The sequence below is a fragment of the Tachypleus tridentatus genome, chromosome 2, assembly GCF_004210375.1.
Source record: "Tachypleus tridentatus isolate NWPU-2018 chromosome 2, ASM421037v1, whole genome shotgun sequence".
NCBI classification, from domain to species: domain Eukaryota; kingdom Metazoa; phylum Arthropoda; class Merostomata; order Xiphosura; family Limulidae; genus Tachypleus; species Tachypleus tridentatus.
In genome coordinates this window covers 118651648-118674893 of record NC_134826.1, presented here as the reverse complement: position 1 = coordinate 118674893, position 23246 = coordinate 118651648, and the positions used below count along the sequence as shown (strand labels likewise).

Genomic DNA, 23246 nt, shown 5'->3' with positions numbered 1-23246 from the left:
AATTATATTGTGCATATATTTAATTATTGTCCTCTGAAAAAGCTACGAGATTAATTAAGAAATGCAGATTCAAACAAAACATCTTTCAAATTTCCTCAGTGGAGGCATTGTTTTTAAAGTATAAATAATCACCCTTGACAGGAATTGGCTTCACAGTGTATGGAGTATGAAACTCAGTATCTACAAATTAATGGTTATTCTTCATGCATTATTCAGTTTGAACTTCCAAGTAGTATAATAAGTAACGGAACCCATTACCAGTTTCCTAAAAGAAAGTTACATTTCATTTCTGTCTTGAAATTTTAAAACGAACCAGAACTCAGTTACGGGTTGTACCATCCAGATTTCACTCATGCTTTAATCATTACTACCAAGGAAATAAAACATCAATTACTGTTGAAGTTATGGCTCACACTGCTATTATTCATTGTATAGAAACTGATATTCTACCATTCTTAAAATTATGCACTAATATACAATTATTTAATAAAGATTTGTTTTAAATTTCGTGCAAAGCTACACGAGGGCTATCTGCGCTAGGTGTCCCTAATTTTTCAGTGTAAGACTAGAAGGAAGGCAGCTAGTCATCACCACACACCGCCAACTCTTGGGCTACGCTTTTACCAACGAATAGTGGCACTGACTGTCACGTTTTATCGTCCCCACAGGTGTGTTTGGTGTGACGGGGATTCGAACCCGCGACCTTTGGATTACGAGTCGAGTGCCTTAATCACCTGGCCACGCTGGGCTATTTAATAAAGAAATGGGAGATACACGACTGTTGGTGCTGTAGCTTAATGTGCTACTGATGTTACTATTACAGGAACCACAAGTTAAAGCTAAAGCTTACTGTGCTGTTAGTATTAAAGCTGAAGCTTATTGTGCTCTTATTGTTAAAGCTAGAGCTTACTGTGTTCTTGTTGCTTCAATTAAGTTAATGAAATATTCTCACTGGATGGAAACACAATCAGGTGTGTGTTAACAATATTCAATTTAAATAACAGAATGGTTAAACAATTGTTTTGATAGTATGATGATAAATAAATATAACTGAGTAATTCTAAGCCATCTTTTAAAAGTAACTTTAATGGCCTAACTAAGGTTAACTTTAATATTGGAAGGTTAAGTATAAGCTTTTACTAATAATGACAACAACTTTTCTTACATAACGTTAACAACAACAGCATAGCGAAACTCATGTAACAGTAGATCATCTATATTATTCTGTTAATTGATCTATACGATTAAAATAGTAACGTGTGTATGTGTGCGAAGCTTTTTAAATTTCATTAAATTATAAGAGAATGAAGTACGGACGTCGTCACCATGTGTGTAAAGAAGGGGTTGGTCTACATTATATTATGCACTGCTGAAGGAAATATATTTGGGGAATAGATCTGACATACCTCAGAGAACCATCTCAGGCAACAGTGTATACCTGTTAAGATTTTGTGTGTGTATTCTTCATTTGTGAATAGACACTTAGAGTACTGACACTACTGTTCTGTTGAGTTTTAATACTTCCCACACCCAAGTTTTGAAAGTTTTGCTAGATCTGACATTTCTTACTTTGGTCAGTTTGTTATTTTTGATCAGGCCATTCTGCTCAAAATTCCTTTTGTGCTAGAGATGTTTGGTGGGATTATTGCATTGTGTAACAGGCTAAACTCATTTAGGTTTAAGCTATCAGTGATTGAAAACCCTCTTGCAGCAATTAGATTAGTTCATAACTCTGTTTTTCTAACTTCTTACGTCATTAGTCTAGGCAGGTCACTTAACTGTGTTAAGTGTTTTAATATTTTAAATACATAGCACCGCCGCATTTACATATTATAAACTTTGTGCACTGAAATATAAAATACGACAAAAAATGTTTTGAACTCAAAACATAAATTTTTTCCCTTGTATATAAATTGCAAGTGAAATGATGAATATGTTTGTTAGGCAGTAGCAGTTTACTGTTATTCCATAAATAGTTGATTGTTACAAAAGTTAAAATATATTGCATTGTTTTGTAGTACAATTATTTGTTGATTGCTATTTGAGCTGGACTATGGATCTCCTAGTTTAGTGTTTGAGTCCCGTTAACAAACTGAAATCTATGCTTTCTCGCTTGGGGTTCCTACACCAAATCCCATCATTTGGTCCAATAAGAGTAGTTTAAGAGTTGATGGTTGATGCTGTTGACTAGCTGTCTTCATTCTATTTCAAATTTAGGGACGATAGGTGCAAATAGCTCTTGAGTAGTTTTAGAACACCCTAAAAAACAAAACAAAAAAACCGATTTGAATTTATGTGATGTGTGTTTGGTTGAAAGTAACATTCCAGTGATACAATATGTGCATAATTAATATTTAGGTTAAAATGAACCACTTGTTAATATATAGAAGAGGTTATTATTTGGCAAGTTCTTGTTTGGATGGCACAACTGAGTTGCTAGAACTTATTTAGTTGTATTTCTTCAATAAACCATAATATGTGAGATTTTAATGGGCATGCTAGCTGTCTGTCAACTCTTTCCCTCAAAACACAACAATAAACAATTGTAACAGAAAACAATGTTAAATCCATTGTGGTAACATTTAAAGGCATATTTGTCAGGGAAGGTAGATATAAAAGGCAGTGTGGATCATTCCTGTTGTTATCACTGTGCTATGAACTGTCATCTGATGTGTAATACTGTCAAATGCTGCATGTTTTTCAGATATACACATCGTTCTAATTATTGATACGTGACATTATATAACAATATTAATTTGTAAGTTTACACAAGGCTAGCCTTAAATCTCGCAATGTTGCTTCTTTCTTCATTAATATCTATTAATGTGAACTACAGAAGCTAAACACGAGCCTCTATAATTAGGCATGACTGTAAGGTGAAAATGTTCTAAACATTTCTCTGTTATCTACCTCTTTTTCATTCGTTGCGTCAGTAAAATATGCACCTTTCTTAACAACTGGATAAAAACAACAACAACATATATTTCACGTCAAACTATGTGTTCTTAGTGTGACTGTACAATTTCAGTACGAACAAAAATCTTATTACCGGATTTTCGAGGTCGTTTATTAGGTTTGTTAAAAGCCGCACGTGCCAGTTGTTTTTTTTTTTTCTCATTCTGTAATGCATATAGAAATTAGTTACTATGGCGACGTTGCTACCTTACGGTTAACTACGAAAATTTTGATTTGCGCTATTCATTGATTAAAGGAAAATCTAGCTAGTTTTTCAAATATATTCAATCAGATTTAGAACTCAACGTTTTTTGTGATCACGACTGTAAGCAACGGTACACATTTGTATAAGATTAGTTAATAAACAAATTAGCTTGAGTTATAACTATCGTTTCATGTGGTTTTCCATGTAAAAGTGTGTTAATTATTTAATTAGAATCACTTGTTAGACAATGAACTGCAGTTAGACTGATGATTTGTAAATTGACTTTCCACAAGGCTTTTTGTTATACGTTGGCTAGCAGTGATTTAGTTGACAGTTTTATGTTTGCTGGTCGTGACATAATGGTTAGTTTTATGTTTGTTGGCCGTTACCTATTGATCAGTTTTATATTGGCTGGTTTTACGGGTTGTTGTGTATTAAATAGTTTGTAATTCGAGACTTGGTGATTGCACATAGTCTATAGCTTTTAGCCGTGAGCGCGTTACAACAGTGACAATGAATCCTATCATTCGGTTGAAAGAGCAAGACAAAACTACATATACTGTTTACTGGTTGCCTTCTATCTGGCCATTAGGGGCCTGGTAGCGAGGACACTCGATTCTCAATCTTCAGGATGCGCGTTAGAATTCCAATACCGAACACAGTTGCCCTTTCAGCCGTGGAGATGTTGTAATGTTAAGATCAATACCACTTTTTATTAATGGTGGATAGCGTTGAGTAGCAGCACTCCTTCTAGTCTATCACTTCTAAAGTAGGGACGGTTAGCGCAGATAGCCCTCGAATTTATTTGCTGAAATGCCACAAAACAAATAAACTAGTTATTTGTTAAAGGGACTTCTTGTCTGGTCGTTGAACCCATGCGCGCAAAACGTGATATTCGAGTTCACAATTTTAGTTCTTGTTTTATATTAAACAATTTCAGAAGTGAGAAATTTTGTTTTTCTAGTAGTTTGTTAAGCTGCTTTAGGCGTAACTAAGGTATTGCGTAATCAACATTACTAGCTATTTTGTTCTTTATAGAAGAGTTTAAATAGTTTTAATACTATCTGTAGAGTCCTTCATGAAGGAATCTGTTATACCGTTATCAAGTAGAGATAACACGTTTAAATCTGTTATACCGTTATCAAATAGAGTTAACACGTTTAAATCTGTGTATTACGCCACGCAACATTAGTTTAGTGATAAATCATGATACATGTTTGAATTTGTATTAACACTGATTTCAAATGGAAGAAGGCTACTTCCATATATAGATTATAATTAAATATCAATCCAGTAATAAGCATATCTGAATAAATGTATTATTCTTACGTACTTACATCAGATGTTGCAGCAGTTGGGTGCTCTCGTTAAACTAAAGAGCTCAACATATATTTATTGGGAAACATGATGCACTTATTGGATGTGCACATCTTCCTAATTATTGATACGTGACATTATATAAAACTAATAATCTCTAGCATTACACAAGACTAGCCTATACAATAGGCATGACCAGCTGGGAATGTATGACTTGCATAGGCGTCCGCAGTATATATTACAGAGGGGGCCAAATGATTATTTTGTTTGTTTTTGAATTTCGCAAAGCTACTCGAGGGCTATCTGCGCTAGCCGTCCCTAATTTAGCAGTGTAAGACTAGATGGAAGGCAGCTAGTCATCACCACCCACCGCCAACTCTTGGGCTACTCTTTTACCAACGAATACTGGGATTGACCGTACCATTATAACGTCCCCACAGCTGAAAAGGCGACGGGGATGCGAACCTGCGACCCTCAGATTACGAGTCGCACGCCTTAACCCACCTGGCCATGCCAGGCCGGTGCCAAATGACATCAAAATTATAACTAAGGAATGCAAAATTTCTAATCTAGGTAAAATGCCACCCCCACCATCTTTGCTGATGCCCACGCTGACGTGTATCTTTTCCGAGAACCGCAAATTCCGGCAGTTTCATTTAATGTTTCGTTTGCTTTGATGAATATCTATATAGAACACTATGTGTCTAAAGACTGTACGTGTTATTTTCAATTTTACTGAGTGGTCTGGTTCTGAAACATAAAATTTTATCAGTTACAAATCATTTTGAAAAGCCAGTTTTCAGTTGATTAATGTGTTTGTTTGTTTCTTTTGAATTTCGCGCAAAGCTACACGAGGGCTATCTGCGCTACGCATTCCTAATTTAGCAGTGTAAGACTAGAGCAAAGGTAGCTAGCTAGTCATTACCACCAACCGCCAACTCTTGGGCTACTCTTTTACCAACGAATAGTAGGATTGACTGTCACAGTATAACGCCCCCACGGCTGCAAGGGCGAGAATGTTTGGTGTGACGGGGACCCGCGACCCTCGGATTACGAGTCGAACGCCTTAACCCACCTGGCCATGCCGGACCTTTATTAAGGTGAGAAAGGTTGTTGGTGTAGAATATTCACAAGTCTAACCTGAAACACGTACTCGTCTTAGAAATTTTGTATAAGGACACAAATGTTAAAGAAAAATAGAATAATAAAAGTTTGTTCTTTAATTTGAAACACTGGTGCTAGTCCTTTCATTGGTTGATTACAAACATTTGTTCGTGAATAGCAAAAATGTCTCTCCTGTTTATAACTTTTGTTCCTTGCCACTTCGAGAACATAAATTTAAAATTAGAATAGTAAACTGATAAGATGTACAGTACACTGGTACGACTCTTGAATGCGACATCTTTACTGTTGTGTTACCGATCAATACGAAAGGACATCCCTTTCTGACATGTGAAGCAAGTTTGTGTTTTTAAAATTCTTCCAACCATACACGGCCCGGCATGGCCAAGCGTGTTAAGGCGTGCCACTCGTAATCTGAGGGTCGCGGGTTTGCATCCCTGTCGCGCCAAACATGCTCGCCCTCCCAGCCGTGGGGGCGCTATAATGTGACGGTCAATCCCACTATTCGTTGATAAAAAGAGTAGCCCAAGAGTTGGCGGTGGGTGGTGATGACTTGTTGCCTTCTCTCTAGTCTTACACTGCTAAATTAGGGACGGCTAGCACAGATAGCCCTCGAGCAGCTTTGTGCGAAATTCAAAAACAAACAAACAATCCAACCATACACATATATGTAAAACGGACGATGCGCTACTTTGATATTTAAGGGTGGGTTGGCAAAGGTTGTGATGAGTAGTAAAATTGAATCGGTTATAAGCGCACCTGGACTTGAGCGCACAAAAATCATAATCGTTGGGTGAAACTGCTCATAACGTTTGCTTGGTTGTCAATGGGACATAGTGTCACAACATCACCAAATGTTGTTTAGTCGGAATCTTCAGGCACAACTCTATAATAATCCGCATGTTTTACTCGCAGCACATTTAAATTTTGAAGAGGTCCAAATTAATGTGCGCTTCTTCAGCTTACCAGACTAAAAAAGCTAGAAGCAGGAATGCAATTCAAAGAAAAGACCAGAAATTCATAACAAAATTCACAATTCACTTCATAATTAATAATTTGCATGACCAAGTATGAATATGTCTTTTAGAATCAGTTTTTCACATGTTACAATGTAACATAAGGATTTATCAAAAGGAACATTTGAACTTAAAATTATAGAGAGATCAAGTAACACGTAAAGTAGATGACTAAATATACCTAAAAAATGCTGTTTTCGTGAAATACCAGAAATATGACAATTATTATACCTACATGTATTGTTACTAGATTATAATTTGGTTTGTTTTGAATTTCGCGCAAAGCTATACGAGGGCTAGTTGCGCTAGCAGTGTAAGACTAGAGGGAAAGCAACTGGTCATCACCACCCACTGCCAACTCTTGGGCTACTCTTTTACCAACGAATAATGGGATTGATCGTAACATTAAAGCTACCCACGGCTAAAAGGTTGAGCATCTTTGGTTCAAGGTGATTCGAGCCCGCGACCGTGGGATTAGGAGTTGATTGCCTTAACTTCCAACCATGTCAGGCCAGATTATGATTAATTTCCAAAAGCTATGTTTCTAAAAGATTTATTAAGATATGATTTTGAGAATAAAAATTGAAAACAAAATCATTGGATGACTGGCATTTAATTTGTTAGACATAAACTGCTGTAACGAAAAGAATCTGTATTTGAATATATTCTTATTTGAACTTTTTAATTTCCTCTTCCCATATAAGGAAGAATCTACATTAATTCTCCATATAAAAGTCGGTCTGACCCAACGGCTGACATGCAGAGCTTCGTATCGAAAGATCTATGGTTTGAGGCGTGTTATGCCTCTGATCACGTTTAAGATTTACGGCTTTGCAATTCTAGAAAGTTTCAAAGTGTTGTGTTGTTTATCCTCGTAGGCAACTAAAGTCATTTCTTACCACGTGGTTTTCATGAAGCGAATCTATCTGAACAACCACAAACTAGATAATTCAGCGGTTTTATCCACCTCTAAAATACTACGTGAAAATATTGAAAAGTTGTTGCTAAAAACTTTTTATTTAGTTTATTTTAAATCACAATACTTTATAAAAAGAAAAAGGAAAGTTGGCGCCATAGCATTGACACTTTTTTATCGACTTTTAATATGTGTTACCTTTTTCTCATTCAGAATATAGTGGAAGAAAATATAATCAGTACTTGTGTTCATTGTTGTGAATTTCAAATTTATAAAAGGTAAGATAAAAATTATTAATTAAATAACTAGTAATTAATGCTTCGAGAATATCCAGAATCTTACTCTATGCTGTGTATAAGTATTTGAAAAGTTAGGTTGTTTTCAGAGAGTTATAATATATCGGAAGTAATGGGCACATCTTGGGATCTGACATCATGCTTTAACTGAGAATTCCCGAGAAGGCCGAGTCCACTGCAGGAACAACTGCCACGTGTAGAGTGCCTTCAAGATTGTAAGGTTACTAAATTCATTTAGCTTTTGTCATTGATTTTCTGTTACACGGAGAGAGAGAGAAAAAAAAGAGATCTGTATGGGAAATGGTTGCTTTTGTTGTCCGTTATAGGCTGTAAATGTAGAGTAAACGGTTGGAGCTTTGAGGAATTATTCTCTGAGATGAAATAAACGTTAGGGTTCTTAAGAACAAAAAATTAGTTAATAAAACGGAAGAGAAAATGGCGTTATGATTGTTTTGTTGTTTTAAATTTACCTTAAACGTATTAAGTTTTATTGGTGTGTTGGAGAAAGAATATTATTTATAACATATTGATTTTCATTGGTGCGTTAGAGAAAGAACATTACTTATAAAGAAACTTTACACGTAGTAACAAATTATTTTGATTGGTACACAATTTTCACGTGTTAATTTTAATCTTCCATATTAGGTTAAATACGAGTTATATGTGAATATTTTAGACAATAATCGTATCCTTTGATCATGCCAGTAATTGTTTATGCCTTTATTAAATAATTAATTTCGTCTCTTCATAACAAGTTAATTACTGCTTCCGTGTGCTCATGATAAGTAAATAACGTGATCTCCCTGCGGCCCCTGGTGAGTCAATCATAAGTTTACGGACTAGCAGCACTGTAGAACAGGGTTCGATTTCTGATGCTGACAAAGTGAAACTAGTTCAATGTTTTATTTTGCGCTAAAATGCAGCATATATATGGTAAATAATATTCATTCTTGAATAGATTAGATTAATGATTACATTTCTGGACCGTATTAATATTTCTGCACTTGTTTTGATTTTGTTCAGTAATGTTCATATTAGGCTAAGCATTGCTTTGATTGTGTTAGAAAATATTGAATTGTCTTGATCAAGTACTAACGGTTCCAGTGTTTAAGTTGAATTAGAGAATTATGACGTGTTTTAATACGGATAGTGTTGATGACCGTAAGTTGCTTGCCTTCTATAAAGCAATTTTAGTGTTTCATGATTGTGTTAAAATATCCTCTTATGAAGTTATTAATTCTTTAAGCGCTTATGTAGCAGTAAGTAATGTTGAGGTGGTTAACATTGTTCACATCTTAGATTGTTTATGAGATCTCTGAAATTGATTGACTGGTTTTGTTTCTCTTCTGCAACAATGTTGAGCAGTTTTGGGTCACCTTTGTATTTTGGCAAAAAAACAAAACAATAACAGAGAAACGTTTTGTCTGCAACAAGGTTTACATGTATTTTTGTTAAGATTACACACTTTTAAGTAAGGATACTTTGATATTTAGATATTCGAGGATGTTAATATAAATATATAATAATACAAGTGATTCAAAGTGATAGCATAAAAATGTTCCCACAATTTCATAGCATTTCAAACATATCTCGTTTTTCGGAACATTTCAGTAGAAAAGTGTGGAAATTAATCAGTTCTAAAATGATTATTTTTATAACTTATTTCACCGAAAAGTGTGGAAATTAATCAGTTCTAAAATGATTATTTTTATAACTTATTTCACCGATAAGTGTGGAAATTAATCAGTTCTAAAATGATTATTTTTATAACTTATTTCACCGAAAAGTGTGGAAATCAATCAGTTCTAAAATGATTATTTTTATAACTTATTTCACCGAAAAGTGAAATGGAAATTATATATATATATATTTCTATGCAGCTAGTCACTATATTAGTACCGAACCTCAGATAATCAATAAACATATATTACTGAAACAGACCAATGGGAATGAAAACCAGGTTTTGTCTCTCCAGCCTCCAGCATGTGTATGTATGTTTATTTTAGCACAATATATCATGAAATGGACTGTCTGCGACCTATCCACCAGGAGAGAGCCTGGTATGGCCAGATGGTTAGGGTGCTCGATTTGCAATCTGCGGATCGAGGGTTCGAATCTCCTTCCCGCCGAACGTCATGCTTCTTCAGCTGTAGGAGTGTTATAATATGACGGTTAATCCCATTGGTTTCTAGTAAAAGAGTAGCCAAATAGTTGGTAGTGAGTAGCTGCCTTCCCTCTAGTATTTCACTGCTAAATTAAACACCCCTAGCGCAGATAGCCATCGTATAATTTTGCACGAAATTCAAACCAAACTGAGCCAAGTCACCCTGGGGAAATCGAACTCCGGATTTTAGTGTTATAAATCCGCAAGTTTATCCAATGGGGGAACACTGTATGGACTGCGTAAAGTAATATACGATGAAAGAGATTAATAAGTAATAACAGTTTAATAAATAACTGTACCACGCTGGGACAGCGCTAAGTCTTCGGATTTACCACGCTAAAATCAGGGATTCGATTCCTCTCGGTGAACACAACAGATAGCCCATTGTGGCTTTGCTATAAGAAAAACACATACATTAAGATAGAACTTCTAGTTGGAAGGACCACTCGCAATGTAAAACTCCGATATATAATAGAATTACAACAGATGTAATTAAATTAATACAGATTTGATAAATTCTGAAAATATAGTAAAAGTCCTATAATGTTAAATTCAAGAATTGCTGTTTTGTTTTTCCTTCCTTTTAGGAACAACTATCTTCTTACAACTGGTTGCATGCTCTAAATTTAGTCCTTCGTGAGCTTAAGCACCTATGTATACTTCTGCAATTTTTAAGTTTCAGTTTATTCAACATATTACGATTGGAAAAAAAATAAAAAACTACTTGACGGTTAGTTTCCATTACATAATTTGTCATGCTAGAAAACATTATATCATTCCCACTGCATAGTTTTTATAATAAGCTTGTCCGTCTTGTATGTGTGCGACGCTACATATGAATGGATATCTTTACATTGTGTTTATACTGAAATGCTCGGAATTCTGTAGTTGGACCTTAGGATCCACATAAGTGGATAAATACAACGTTTTATACAAAAAGACAATCCGTATACACGTCACAGATCAATATGTTTGATGGAATGTATTCTCACTTCTTCTCATGGTAACACTGCGTCTATTGAAAAATAGAAAGCTTTTATTTAATACAGTATCTATTTTTTCTACTTAATATTACAAAGTGCCAAAAATATTCATTCTCTTCCAGTCAACTAAAAAAAATCACATTCCATATAAATGTATCCACTAGAAAGTAATAAACAAGAAGTTTCATATGAATTTCTTTAACATTGAAAATTAATTAGTGAAAGATAAGTTTTTGTCTCCTTACGCCATTAGTTCTTTCAATTCGAATTTCCTTCCCTTTGAATTCTGATAGAAACATTATGTGAAATATCTATTTTTCAATTTTGGATTCTACCACGGTACCATAGTATAGGGAGTAGGTAGTCTACTTTGAAGAATACACATTTTATGGCATCTTCAAATAAATAAAACAACGAGTAAAAGGAAATGAACGAAACGCTACGTGCAATATTACAACCTGACTTTTGAACGGATGTAATACTGAAACATGAAAACATATCTGTTCATATTGGATAACAAATACCATATCGTGACTAACTGTGATGTAATTTCTAGCTGTGTAAGCTTTCATGAGCCAAACTGGATCGATGAGAGAGAACATTATCCAAGTTTTATATGTTTAGGTATGGAAAACGAAATCTACCACAAGGACGTAACATTACATTAGGAACTGATGGTTTGTTTGTTTGTTTTTTGAATTTCGCACAAAGCTACTCGAGGGCTATCTGTGCTAGCCGTCCCTAATTTAGCAGTGTAAGACTAGAGGGAAGGCAGCTAGTCATCACCACCCACCGCCAACTCTTGGGCTACTCTTTTACCAACGAATAGTGGGATTGACCGTCACATTATAACGCACTCACGGCTGAAAGGGCGAGCATGTTTAGCGCGACGGGATGCGAACCCGCGACCCTCGGATTACGAGTTGCACGCCTTAACACGCTTGGCCATGCCAGGCCCAGTAACTGATGGAAGTCCAGTTTTCTACTAACCTCATGATTGGTCTACAGTAGGTCTGCATACGTTGGACAACTAGTTCAGCCACCAGTCTTCTGTCCTCTTCTTGACTTTCTCCCAGAAAAGTCATACCAGAACCGTTAACCTAATCAAAACTTGCCATTAAAATACGTTAATTGAAAAACTTATACGAAAAGATAATATCTGGAAGAAACTTCATTTATACTATTTGACATTTCCCAAACTGAATATGTTTCTCGATTTCTATACGTTTGTTAATCAAAATCTTTCCTATACAGAGTTTTACGTACACGCTGTACTTTCACAAATCTTCTGGTACCCTAATTTCTTCCTTTAACCAACACGTTAGTTTTTCTCTGCGTATTCAAGAACTCTGGCAGAAACCGAATATTGGATTCAGGCGAGATAACAACATGGAACTTTTCTCCGTCAAAAATGACAAAAATAATTTCCTAACCGTGAATGGTGTTTTCATTGTAACGAACTAAAGTCGGATGAAAAAACTACTGAAACTACACCTTAACATCTACAAATAACAATCGTAGTTTGGAGGTTTTAATCCTTAATAAAGCTTCTTTTGTTTTCAATAAAATAGTAATATTACTCGATTTTACGGATGGTTTTTCTTTGGCAAGATCTTTAGTATCCATGAAGAAAAATAAGCAAATTACAGGAATATCTTACTCCTTTCCGCTAGTTAACCTGTCTACATCTTTAATAATCTTTATCAGGGTGGTTGCTAACCTACCTACATGTTTAATATATTAACTTCCTGGCCAACTTTCACGACGACTCTTTTTATCTAACAATTATCTTCCTGATAACTTCAATGATACGCTCTTAGTATCCTATCCTTGGGTGTCCCTCTATATCTTCTTTCCCCCCCCCCCTCTTTCTAAAGTGCAGCTGTTTTCTAATGACGTAAGTAGTATATTTTAACATTCTTTCTTAATACCGATTCATTTTTTTATTATTTCTCTTCGTTTTCACCATCCACCTTCCTGATGATAATCTAAAGGATATTCGTCCTCGTTTGACCTTTCTACTCCGCCCTTCATTCCTGTCAACCAACTTTCCTTCCCAGGAATTCTGTTGCATCGTGCTCTTTTCTTATACTAGATTCTATAATACGTTTATGGTCATATTCTCCCAGAGCGCTTCTACTGTGAACATTTTTCCCCGTCCTTCCCTGTGTATCTTATTACAAACCTCGATTATATATTCCCGCCCGTCTTTCCCTTGAATGGCTTCAACAGCACACATATCCAGTCCACCAAACAATTCCGAGACTGCGTCCACCCATTGCCTGTAACGGTCCGTCATCTGAATCTGTTCCAACATGGCGGATCCTGTGTTAGCCTTCAATTTCCAGAAATTGACTTCCTCCTGATTCGTCAAATATACAAAATATAAAGTTATATTCTGATATAGTAGTATATAACCATAATTATATTTAGACCGATTACTTCAAGGGCAAACTTAGGTGCGTGTATGTTTTCTAATAGCAAAGCTACATCAGGCTATCTGCTGTGTCCACAGAAGGAAATCGAACCCCTGATTTAGCGTTGTAAATCCCAAGACTTACCACTGTCCCACCAGGGGACAGGCAAGGTTAAGATCATTCACTGGGGCTCATTTTACTGAAGTCCTAGTAAAATACTGCCACCTACCGAGTAAAATACTTTAAAATCCTCATTAAATTTAGCATACATTGTGAAATTACATTTTCAGGCACTGAATGATATAAAATCAACACAAAACCACATTAGGCTACACCTTTTAGAAAGTTAAAACGGTATATTGTAAAAAACTCTATTATTTTTATAAATTGTATCATTAAATGTGCAATAAAAATTTGTCACAAAGATAATTTTGCTCCGTGGTGTAATATTTGCGCAAGATTTTATCAAACACAATGTCGTGAAATGTGCTAGTTCGTTCATACGAAGTCCAGATAAACATCTTATTGATCGCTTGTGGTTTTTTTTTTTATTTAGTTTTGTGTAACGTTCCCTCGGGCTTTTCGAGTTCACCCAGAACTGCCACATCAAAGCGTTCTTTAGTTCCCGTTTCACTTGCACTCACAGGTTAAAAAGAAATGTTGAAGGTATGTCAATTTCCAGCGTATATGAACCATTACGATTAGGGGCGCTGACAAAAGGCCGTTAAGCCCTTTTTAAAGAAGCTTTAAAGCAGTCTTGACACGCACGACTGTTCTCATTAAGAAAGATTTCAACTTCAGTATTTCTATCAACAAAAGCGTCGAAAAGGTGACATCTTCTAGTGTATACTCACTTTGATACTTTGACAAGTCTGCACTTAAAGAACACCGTCTGTCTACTTCCGGGTTAGAGATTATTATTATAGTTTGACAAATGAAAATCATCCAGTCTTAAGAAATAATTTTACCTCCTCTTGATAAAGTGTTTTTCTTTATTCATAAAAATGTCATTCTTTGTCAGTTTCTTGGCAAAAAAGCTGACGTTTGTCAAATGTTACAAGTTGCTATGAAAAATTAGTTTATTTATAAAATGCTAATGCGAAACACGAGAAATTGTTTAATAAGCTGTAGTTACATTAAACGCCAACGCAGATAGCCCTTGAGTAGCTTTGCGCGAAATTCAAAACAAACCAAACCAAACGCCATCTGTTGTCTCAAACAACTCAGACGCAGACTTGGTTTGAAAATTAAACAGTAAAAATTACGTTTAAATAATAGTAAATACAATCGTTAATAGTTAAACTTAATATACTTAATCAAGTTAATACCATAACAGTTGTTCTAAAACAACTATGACATGTCAGTTGTATATCAACATGGTAAGACCTGGTATTAAAACTATGACATGTCAGTTGTATATCAACATGGTAAGACCTGGTATTAAAACTATGACATGTCAGTTGTATATCAACATGGTGAGACCTGGTATTAAAACTATGACATTTCAGATGTATATCAACATGGTAAGACCTGGTATTAAAACTATGACATTTCAGATGTATATCAACATGGTAAGACCTGGTATTAAAACTATGACATGTCAGCTGTATATCAACATGGTGAGACCTGGTATTAAAACTGTCAGCTGTATATGAGATTTCTAGATGTATATCAACATGGTAAGACCTGGTATTAAAACTATGACATGTCAGCTGTATATCAACATGGTGAGACCTGGTATTAAAACTATGACATGCCAGTTGTATATCAACATGGTGAGACCTGGTATTAAATGAAATCTTTACCGACACTGGATAGGGCAGATATAATTTCGTTGACATATTATCATATTATTTCTCCTTTCTTATCTAAGATTTTAGAATTTATCCAAAGTTACTGTGCTATTAAATATATATGTATATATTTTAAAATACTAAAACTTTATAACAAAAATGGTGATCATTACCAAAGCCTCCCTCGTGGCTCACCAGTAATTTTACGGGCTTATAATTCAAATAATAGGGTTTTAATACCATAGTGGGCACGACAGAGGTAACCCACTATGCATCTTTGTACAAAGTTATTGCGGTAACACTGATCAAATATAATTATACGAATATTAAAGCCAAGTGATGTGTTTGAAAATTACGACTATAAAACTGGATTTCGATACCCGTAACGGGCACATCACAGATAGCCACTTGTGTAGTTTAGTACTTAATTACAAACAGCAAAAGTGGTAGTCGCGCAAGGTTACCATGACAACTGCGATTAGATATAATTTTAAATACTTGAAAATTCCTTCACTATATTTTCTCTCTAAATAGAAAACATACAAAGCATTTAAATATAATGTAAGTATTATTCTAATGCTCATTTTTCCTTAGGAAAACATAAGTTACAAAGGTTTTGTTTGATACGCAAAAGTAAAAAATTACTCTTGGAAATTAAAATCTCGAAAAGCCTTTCCTCACTAAGGTAAATCATAGAATTATCTCTCATTGTTTTGGTAGTCCCCCCAGTGGCTCAGCGGTATGTCTACGGACTTGCAACGCTAAAAACCGGGTTGCGATACCCGTGGTGGGCAGAGCACAGATAGCCCAGTGTGTAGCTTTGTGCTTAATTCAAAACAATAACAACAACTCATTGTTTTGAAACTCTAAAATAGTAATTTGCTCATCCATTTTATTACGTTTCTTTCTAAAGGAGTCAGAAAGATCTATAATTAAGGTAAACTCTTTTTAAATACTGGTAGTTTATTTAAAAATTGATTCTACCTTACCGAATGTTAATACTTTTGACCTATAATATAGGAATATTTATATTTGTGCATAGACTCTTGTAGCAGTTAAAGGTTGTATGGCTTGGTGATTAAGGGGAGCTTGATTCGCAATCTCTGGGTCGTTGGATTGAAATTGTATCCTAACACACTTGTTTTTTCAGCTGTGGAACGTAACGGTTAATCCCATCATTCGTTGGTAAAAGAGTTGACGATAGGTGGCGTTGAGTTCTTCCTTCAAAACTAGAAACATCTAGCGCAGTTATCCCACGAGTAACTTTGCGTCAAAATTCAACAAACTTCCAGTGGTTACACTCGAAACCATCGCTTAAAAATACTTGTTTTTGTTCAGAACGGTCTCTTTGTGTATTCTATGTTATATTTTCTTTATTTGATAGATGAACTGCCACAGTTTAACATACGTTTGTAACGGGTCCGGCATGGCCAAGTGATTAAGGGCTCGAATCCACGTCTCACCAAACATGCTCGCCCTTTCAGCCGTGAGGACGTTATAAGATGACTGTCAATCCCCCTATTCGTTGATAAAAGAGTAGCCCAAGAGTTGGCGGTGGGTGGTGATGACTAGCTGCTTTCCCTCTAGTCTTACGCTAAAAATTAGGGATGGCTAGCGCAGATAGCCCTCGTGTAGCTTTGCACAAAATTAAAAAAAAAACGGGTTTGTAATAATAAATTTTAATAACTCAAGTCTTCATACACTGCTGGCCAAAATCTTAAGGCCAAAAAACATAAAGACAAATATGCATTTTGCGTTATTAGACTCAACCACTTATTTGAGTAGAACTTCGAAAGATGAAAATAAGAAAAGGGAAAATAGAAAGAAAAAACGTTTATAGCATTTGATAGGGTAAATGTGAACACTATGAAATTAGCCTAAATACTAGCTGGTCAAAAGTTTAAGACCATACTGAAACAAAGGGTTAATCGGTAAACACGTAACAAAATTTAGTCATTTGTGTTCAAGCATTAGCGTTGTCAACATTTCCTACTGACATCTCCTGTGCTACATTGGGTAAAAACATGGCAAAGGCTAAAAAGTTGATAGAGTTTGAACATGGTATAATTGTTGAGCTGCAAAAGCAAGGTCTCTCTCAACGTGCCATCGCTGGTGAGATTGGGCGTAGTAAAACTGCTGTTGCAAATTTCTTAAAAGACCCTGAGGGATACGGAATGAGAATTTTAAGTGGTCGGCCCAAGAAAATTTCGCCGGCGTTGAGCAGGAGGGTTCAACGGGTGTCCGGCAAGACACCAGCCAGTCATCGAACCAGATTAAAGCCCTTACAGACGCAGAATGCAGCTCAAGAACAATAAGACGGCATCTACGAGAGAAAGGCTTTTAAAACCGTGAACGTCTTCAAAAGCCACGCCTCCTTCCACGCCACGAAACAGCTCGGTTAAATTTTGCTGAAAAGCACCAAACATGGGACGTAGAAAAGTGGAAGAAGGTTTTATTCTCTGATGAGAAAAAATTTAACCTGGATGGTCCAGATGGCTTCCAACGTACTGGCACGATAAGGATATCCTACCTGAGACATTTTCTACACGACACAGTGGAGGAGGTTCCATCATGATCTGGGGTGCTTTCTCCTTCCATGGAACAATGGAACTTCAGGCTATACAGAGTCGTCAAACAGCAGCTGGCTACATTGGCATGTTGGAGAGAGCATCCTTATTGACTGAAGGCCCTCGCTTGTGTGGAAATGACTAAATCTTTTAGCAGGACAACGCTGCAATCCACAATACTCGCAGGACAAAGGACTTTTTCATGGGGAATAACGTGATTCTTTTGGACCATCCAACGTGTTCGCCCGAAATGAACCCCATTGAAAATGCTTGGGGGTGGATAGCAAGGGAAGTCTATAGAAATGGACGTCAATCCCAAAAGTGCATGATCTTTGTGAAACCATCTTCAACACTTGGAATTGCATTCCAGCCAGCCTTCTGCAAATGCTTATATCGACCATGCCAAAGCAAATGTTTGCAGTTATTCGCAATGACAGCCATGCAACTCACTACTGAGACCTCTTGTTGCGCATTTCCTACGCTGTTTCGGACTTCTTTTTGGTATGGTCTAAAACTTTTGACCAGCTAGTAGTTAGGCTAATTTGTAGCGTTCACATTTTCCCTATTAAATGCTAAAAAGTTTTTTATTTTTATTTTCCCTTTTCTTATTTTCATCTTTCAAAGCTCTACTCAAATAAGTGGTTGAGTCTAAGAACACAAAATGCATATTTTTTCTTTATGTTCATTAGCCTTAAGATTTTGGCCAGCAGTGTATTTCTAGTCCCCCCCAACAGCACTGTGGAATGTCTACGGATGCTAGAAACTGAATTTCGATATCAGTGGTGAGCAAAGCATGAATAGCCCATTGTGTATCTTTATGATTAACTTCAAACAAACAGACATATTTTTAAATTTTCAATACCGAAATTCAAACAAAGTATTGATAACGAAAAATTATCTCTATTATATAAGACATGTGCGTGAATGCGTGGATGAATTTAAAATAATACAACACCAGACCGGTATTGACTTGTTAAGCTTTTACTGTGTAATTTGCAGGTTACTGATTTATCAATATACAACGTAATGTTAGGCTAAGAGCAAGCAAATCGAAACATGCATGAGTTTCTAGTTAACAAAATTTAGGTCTGATGTATACGAAATATGTTTCTTTCAAACAAAGAACAAAACAAACGTAGCGCCGAAATAAAGGAGGAAAACACGAATATTGAGTATTTTTGTTTGTTTTTTCTTAATTTCGCGCAAAGCTACACGAGGACTACATACGCTAGCCGTCCTTAATTTGGTAGTAAAGTACTACAGGGAAGGCAGTTAGTCATCACTACCCACCGCCAACTCTTAGGCTGCTCTTTTACCAACGAATATTATAACGCCCCCATGGCTGAAAGGGCAAGCATGTTTGGTGTGACAGAGATTCGAACCCGCGACCCTCAGATTATCAATCGAGTGTCCTAACTACCTGGCCATAATGGGTCGAATTTTAAGTGAGCGCAACCTGAATTACAATATTATCTGCATTTAATATAACTGTAAACAAGACAAGTGGAAACAAGTTGCTAGGTTAATTTATTTTTTAAACAAGTTGCTAGGTTAATTTATTTTTAAACAATTTGCTAGGTTAATTTATTTTTTAAACAAGTTGCTAGGTTAATTTATTTTTTAAACAAGTTGCTAGGTTAATTTATTTTTAAACAAGTTGCTAGGTTAATTTATTTTTTAAACAAGTTGCTAGGTTAATTTATTTTTAAACAAGTTGCTAGGTTAATTTATTTTTAAACAAGTTGCTAGGTTAATTTATTTTAAACAAGTTGCTAGGTTAATTTATTTTTAAACAAGTTGCTTGGTTAATTTATTTTTAAACAATTTGCTAGGTTAATTTATTTTTTAAACAAGTTGCTAAACAAGTTGCTAGGTTAATTTATTTTTAAACAAGTTGCTAGGTTAATTTATTTTTAAACAAGTTGCTAGGTTAATTTATTTTTTAAACAAGTTGCTAGGTTAATTTATTTTTAAACAAGTTGCTAGGTTAATTTATTTTTAAACAAGTTGCTAGGTTAATTTATTTTTTAAACAAGTTGCTAGGTTAATTTATTTTTAAACAAGTTGCTAGGTTAATTTATTTTTAAACAAGTTGCTAGGTTAATTTTTTATTTTGTATTTCAGAAGTATAATCACCTAATTGTGACTTCATGAAACTCGTCACTTATTAAAATAACTAGTGGTACAGAGGAATGTCTGCGAAATTACGATCCTAGAAATCGGGTTTCGATTTCCGTGGTTGAAAGAGCACAGATACTTTGTGTACATTGTGTAGCATTGTGCTTAACTGCAAACAAAGAAACAAATACTAAATATATTGTAATTTTTTGCACGATTGCGTATTGTTAACACAGCCTCCAATTTTTTTACAAAAACACATTAACTTAATTTCAAAATATATTGAAATCATAGGAAAAGCAGTATTATGTTTAAAACAGTAATCTTGGGACAGATTAGTTTGAATTTGATAGTTTTCATCTCATTATGTTATCTGAAGGTTCTTACATGAAAGCTTTGTAATTGCCTCCTATCTTCTGCACATGAACGTCATACTTGGCATCGATGAAAGGTTCTACGGTGCAGTAGTTTTTGATAACAGCTACGACACTAGCGACATCTTGATATTCATGATGTGAATTCACTTTCGCTTTGCCTTGTCCACCATGGGCATGACCTATTTTGACTACACAAGGGAACCTGGACACGGTTACCTAGAGAGTGTAGGATACATAGAATCAACAGTGTCATATATCCTTCTACAATTGGCAAATAAATTTATAAAATAATGTCAAAGACCTCTTTTTATTCACTTCTATACAACTCAGGCATCTGATGATCCGTCACGTGATCTGAGGTGCGAATGTCTGGTTATTCAGTCTACACTTATAAATAAAAAACAATGATTTAAAGTGACTGTTTTCAGCATGTAGTCACTATCTAGCTATGAATAGTATTACACTACCACTTACCAAATCAGTCAAGATGTTGCTAGGCGACAGAGGTAAGTTTATTACTGAAAATAAGGAAGTAATTTTATAGAGTGTAGCACTTAATATTCTATTTAAATTAATGTTTATAAGTCTCTTAACTGTAATAGTATTTTTTAAACTATCATGTAGTCAGAATCAGTGTTATTTCACAGGCTATAATGATAAAGGTTTTGGTTTTGGTTATTATTCATAGCATCGTGTTCATGAAAATAATAAATAAATTTATATTTTTTGTGGTACATATAGCTGGCACTGTTTCTAGTAAAGTGCAGCAATGTGTTCATTTTCAATCCGTACCGAACATATTAATAATAAGGGTATGGTGGTATCGGAGCTGTAATTCTAAAATTAGGAGCTAACATTTTGTTTTTATTCTATTATTGTTGCCAGCGTATTGGTTTTAATTTTTAACTAGGGTTGATAGAATGAACGTTAAAGCACTTTAATAATTTTACCATTATTCTCCGTGCCTATACATAATATAAAATAGAACGATCTTGGAGTTGTGTAAAATTGACTAATATAATGGTTGTGCGGAAATTTCCGGAGTATAAACACATAATATGAAACGTAGATTCAACTTGAAAATAGGGTTTGGCCAGTCATAAATGTGGTGTATTAGAAATCATCTTGTTGGCTGTTTTGAGCCTAATCATTGTGAATATACACAAACAACCCTAACAATGCATAATGAAATTATATCAGTTTTTTTGTTTATTTGTTTAACAACATCACAAACACTTAGTACTAGAATAATAACAACCCAAATCTAAACTCTAATTGCACAACAGATCTAAAAACTAAATAACAACCTAGTTTGAATTCCATGCCAAATAGAGTAATGGAAGCACATCTTGATTTCAGCTGTTGCCGACAACCTAACATCTATCATGTTTGTCTGTTCAACAGTGGCTAAAAAAAAAAAAAATCTTTTTCATCTGAGTTACGGTATTGTTGTGATAGCAAAGGAAGCTTTAGCCTCTTAATGACGAATGGTATGTGTCTCTAGGGGAAAATAAAAACAACTGCATGTGTCGAAAACTGTTTGGTTCCGGAAATAGTGACACAATTACACCCTAGGCTTCTTGGCATTTTTTTTTCTCTCTCTTTCCTACCGAGAGATTTATGAAGAGATGGGGCACTACGAGTTCATTTACTCTATGATATGGTTTCATTCTTCTGTTCTGACATTAGTGTGAATTTGTACGTGGCGAAATATTTCTTTTCTAGTTGGACTAACTAATTCGGCGCACTGGGTTTCTCGTTAAGAGTTGGGTAAAACAAACAAACACACGTGTGACTCACATAAAAGATCCCCCTTTTCATCCATACCCGAGGTTTGTGACAGTGGAATGGCGTAGGCCACCTAATGAGCATTTGTGACGTAACGAGATGACGTCATCACGGAAGTATGTGCCTGATGTCATTAGCGCGAAAATTCACTTGCATAATCCATAAACACATATATAATTGCCTATCCAATTCTTATTTTTCTTTTGAAAAAAATTCATGTAACTTCGACTAAAACATTAACAGTTTACGTTTACTCAGTGTGTTCTTACAATGTTATAAAGCCAAATATAGTTCGATGGCCCACAAGTTTCGCGTTCTTTAACACCTATTTCACTGAATAGTGTGACATGTTTGAACCACATTGAGCGAAATTTTAACTACACTCAATTACATCTCCAAATTTATAACTTCTTAAAAGTTCTTACATAGGAAAAAGACTTGTCATATATCACTTGCTTTACTTTCAAGAAGTACATTATACGAAACAGAAACTATAAATCTTCGAAACAGAAAATTTATTAATGACGAAAACATTACAAATGTGGGACTTTATGATTTATAAATTGGCAATAAGCTCCTACACGTAAAACACTGTAAGATGTATCCAAACAAAACAGTCAGTTGTATTTAACGTTTAACATGCTGTAACTATTAGTCATACTTGATGTTTAACTCACTGTAACTGTTAGTCACATTTGATGTTTAACGAACTGCGACTGTAAATAATGTGCACACATCATGTAATAACCATTACTAGAAGACAGTTTAAATTATATGGTAATAATTACAATTAATAATAAATAGTGTTAGTTATATGCAACATGTAAACTACAAAAAACTTCTATGAACACATTGCGCTAAATCTCTGGTTGAGTGTCCACGTTGTTAGCAACAATTTAGGCTGTCATCCATTTTTAATGTTTAACGAAGTGTAACTGTATAAGATTTATTAACGTTACATTGTAAGCTACATTTGCCATATATCACGGTGTATATATAGTTCGAGCACATTTCTTAGGGCACTTTATATACATCACGTTGTAAGTTGGAGATCTCTGGAAGGGTGGGGATTATTTGAAAACATTTTTCAATCATTTTTATGTAACTTGTTAGCTTTTAAAGGTTACTTAGAAATCTTTAACACAAACTAATTCACTATTTAACATGTTTGATTCACTTAACATGTTTAATTCACTGTTTAATATGTTTAAT

The 23246-nt window shown here is 35.0% G+C and overlaps 1 protein-coding gene across 1 annotated transcript; it reads right to left on the bottom strand.

The window, feature by feature from the left end:
• Nucleotides 1–10954: 10954 nt before the first annotated feature.
• On the bottom strand, nucleotides 10955–20462 carry LOC143245587 (synapsin-like; the record flags this gene model as incomplete). Its single annotated transcript, XM_076491944.1, is given in 5 exon segments — nucleotides 10955–11006; nucleotides 11965–12074; nucleotides 13160–13314; nucleotides 13317–13336; nucleotides 20257–20462. Coding segments are annotated over 5 exon segments (543 nt in total), but the record flags the coding sequence as incomplete, so codon positions are not given.
• Nucleotides 20463–23246: the final 2784 nt, after the last annotated feature.